Below are 3,822 nucleotides of genomic sequence, written 5' to 3' on the forward strand. Positions count from 1 at the left end.
AGGATCCTAATGTTACGGCCAGCAAAGAATAAGTAACAGGTGGGACTTTGAGTAGCTTGTGCACCAGGTCAGTGTAGGGGTGTAAGGAGTAAGCATAAACTTCCTCCAATTTCCAGTCTGCCCAGGGCCGACTCTGAGCCAGGCCCAGGGCTGCCTAACACGGAGCGAGCAGCAAGCCGCCCTGTCTTACCGAATCCGAAGAGGTGACCTCTGCTCATGGAGCCAGGGTGCCACCCAGTGGTCACAGGGGCACAAGACACCCCAGAGGCGCACACACAGTTCGGGGAAGCAGGACTGGAGCCTGAGGCCCCCTGTTGGCGGGATGCGGTCCCCACTGGACACCTCCCTGCCCTGCCCCCTGCAGAAAAGACCCAGAGGAAGGGAGCAGCAGCAGCTGAAATTCACACAGGAAAGTGGAAAAGGGAGCCGTGAAACCCAGCACCGGCTAAAACAATCCCCTAGAAAATGTCCTTCCCTCTCCCTTCCCCAGAAGACCACGCACCTGTGGCTGCTGCCCAGCAAGGCCAGACGGTCTGTCTTCACGGTGTAGTGGCCGAAGGGCACGTGAGCCATGAGGTAGCACAAGTGAGCGGCCTCCACCAGCCCCTTCCCAGCTGCAGGAGGAGGAGCGAAGGGGAGAACGACTCACATCAGGATTCACATGCCCCAAATCACACGCCCCCTCCCACCCGCATTCTTAGCTTCGGACATCATTCCATTTCAGTTCTCTTAGGCCAGAATAGGTCTCTAATTCCTGTTCCCCTCACGTATTTGTGATCGGGAATTTGCTAGGCATGTTAGTCCTTCCTGAGGGTGAAAGGGAGCAGATGCGCACACTTGAGCAAAGATGCGGGCCAGGGGGAGGGGCCCTTTTTAAATGAGGCTTCTTGGGGCACTAATGCTTCTCCTGCTGAAATCAAACAATAGTAAACTTTTCCCAGGGCTCATAAAATTCACAATAATTGCCAACTTGTTCCCATTTCCAGAATGTTCTCGCATACATTTCCCATTACCTCAAAAGTGAATTAATTCAAGTAGGTAAGGTACCCAGCACAGAGCCTGGCACCCGGGAAGGACTAAACAAAACCTACTTCCCCTTCTGACCGAGTGTGAGCCGCCTGCCAGCTGACTTGGCAAACCTTACACACAGCTGTTTTCAGTCTAACAGGGCGCTATGTCACAAAGTTTACAAAGACGATATGATTTCTAGATGTTCTGCTCCTTGACCAAATTTGAGAACCACGGATCTGGAACATCCAACAGCCCCTAAGTGTTTATAAGGCCATGTTCCCTGAGAAAGAATACAAATGCAGACTACACAATGACCCAGGGTAGTTCAGGCAAAGATGGAGTCTGCTATCTGGCTGAGCTGGGTCCCTGTACGACTAACCATAACAGGAGCAGAGGTTCCCCGGGGATAACTCCGTCCTCAGGGGAACCTGACCAGGGATAGAAAGCCAACTGCTGAGAGTTGCTTCCTACAGCAGCACAACCCCGATCTTGGGGCCCTGGACTGCATTGGCTTGCAGCAGAAATTCTGGGAAACAGAGGCAGGAATGACACTCCCTTCCCTGGAGTTTCTGTCCCCCAAACATGGAGGCTCCTGGGTCAGAGGAGAGCCTACGGTGCAGACTTGGGCCCTGCACAGCACCTAAGAGCCTATGGATAGATGTTAAAGCTGGCCTGGAGATGGCCTAGAGGAGAAGAGGGCGGGGCTGGAGGGGCTGCCTTCTGCTTACCCAGGGTGTCCCCCATGGTGATAATGGCTCGCTGAAGCAGCTCTGGGTCCCCAGCCTGATTTGACAGAATCACAGCCAAGTGAGGCCTCCAGTCTCCCCACTGCTTGTCCGCACAGCACTGAAAGGCAGCAGACAAAATGGGAGATTTACTGACTTATGTAGCACTAGCCAGAGTGTAGAAGAAAGTTGTCCATCTCCTAGTCTGGAGTTCAGGGAATGCACACTTACACCCGCCTGTGGAGATGTCCTTCGTTGATTTCGAGATCTCCTTTTAAAAAGCAAGATTCCTTGAAGGATGGGTAGGCAGACAAGGACATGCACATACATACAGTCATAGAAATACCAGGAAGCAGGTAAATAAAATGACACTCTTGATCACTTCCTGATTTTCAAATTTCTTCCCGGTGTCCCCGTTCCCAACAGCAAGGGACAACATCCAGAGAAACAAAACAAAACAAACCCTGATGTTTCAGTGGGAGAAGGAAGACTGAACATCCTTGACTCATATGAAGAATCCACATTAGCCAGTTAGAAGTCAGGGGAACCCTAGGCCCTTAATACCTTACCGCCTGGCTTATGTTTTCTGGTTTTACAAAGGCCTTTCACACACATCACCTTAGTTAATTTTTACAACAACCCTAGAAGTTCAATTCCTTTCGCCACTCAAAGGATGAGAAAAGCAGGCCATGTGGCCCAGCCCAGCACCCAGTCCCCATTCATCTTGCTTCCAGCGAGGGCTGTGCCCCCTCCCCTCCAGTGACAATGCAGGAGAAGCAGAGCTCCACAAGGGGGCAGCAGGGTGCCCACAGAGCACCCTACTGGGGGTGGGGGAAGAGGGAAAATACCCCACACAAAGGGTGGGGCTTGGACCTCCCTTCTCCTGAATGAAGGGGAATTTCAGGACAGGAAATACCAATAAAGAAACTATGACATCACAGAAACAGCTTGGGCCCTGGGTTCAACTGGAGTTCTTCCTCTTTTTTTTTTCCTTTAAGACTTATTTATTAATTTTAGAGTGAGCACAAGAGCACAGGGGGTGGGGCGCTGGAGTGGGCAGAGGGAAAGGGAGAGAGGAAGAGAGAGAGAATTCCAAGCAGACTCCCCGCTGAACACAGAGCCCCACACAGGGCTCCATCTCACTACCCTGAGATCATGACCTGAGCCGAAATCGATTCGGCCTCTCAACTGACTGAGCCACACGGGTTGCTTCTTACTAGCTCTGTGACCTTGAGCAAGTTTCTCAAAACCTTTTTTCCTCATCTCTTAAATGGGGATCATTTCTACTTAAAGGGTTAGTGTTGATAATGAGATAGCCAGGTAAAGCACATAGCACAATGCTTTGCAATTAGTTTGTTTGCTCTTTATAAATGACACATAAGTACAAATACACACACACACACACANACAATAACTCTATTGGTGAGGCATCAAAATGCCCACAAAGAGGACAGCCTGCCACTCTGGGATTGAGTAAGAAGGCCAAGTTCACAGAGCGAGAGGGCGCAGGCTCTGGTTAAAGCTGTGATGGAAGCCCACGTCTGGGTTTTCTGGTTGCCATGCTTTCTCCGCTCATTCCCAGTAACTAAAGACTCGCCTCTTACTGGATGCCACGATGCAAGGAAACGCTCAAACGCTAAGCTCAAATACTGCATGGGCACATCACCTCCGGCTTCTCAGTTTTCTCACCTAAAAAGCAGGGAGCATTTAGCTAACTCTACCATTGCAGGGAGACCCAATGGGCCACACGCTGATCACGTCATTTCCTGCTACATGATATGATACAATTTCACGGCAGGGCACGGCCATTCAGCGGACTCGTGAGCACGCGGTGTTCCCGTATAGCCAGTGGCCTTGACGATGGGGCAGGAAAGTCATCATTTTGCTCTTCTTTTCTAGGAATTGTCCCCAAGCAATAAGAAGGAAAAAAAGCAGAAGTGTGAAGTCCGTTTTCATTAAAACCCAGGTGTCAGCAAAAACCCAAACCTCGAAATATGAGAAAAAGCTGCCAAAAGTAGTAGAGATTGAACAGAGGTGAGTTCAGGAGGAAGCAGAAAGAGAACTCCAGAAGGAGAAGATCCCACAG

At 50.6% G+C, this 3,822-nt stretch overlaps 1 protein-coding gene across 2 annotated transcripts in view; it reads right to left on the reverse strand.

Moving 5' to 3' along the window:
- LOC100465314 (protein transport protein Sec16B) overlaps positions 1-3,822 on the reverse strand; it is a 49,549-nt gene that overhangs the window by 3,684 nt on the left and 42,043 nt on the right. For both annotated transcript variants that reach the window (XM_034666762.1, XM_034666763.1), the window contains 2 exons: positions 1,740-1,857; positions 503-614 (listed from right to left, as the gene is read on the reverse strand). In XM_034666762.1, the coding sequence (XP_034522653.1) occupies positions 503-614; positions 1,740-1,857 (230 nt within the window). The remainder of the gene's footprint in view (positions 1-502; positions 615-1,739; positions 1,858-3,822) is intronic.

Source organism: Ailuropoda melanoleuca, chromosome 8 (genome assembly GCF_002007445.2).
Source record: "Ailuropoda melanoleuca isolate Jingjing chromosome 8, ASM200744v2, whole genome shotgun sequence".
Taxonomy (NCBI): domain Eukaryota; kingdom Metazoa; phylum Chordata; class Mammalia; order Carnivora; family Ursidae; genus Ailuropoda; species Ailuropoda melanoleuca.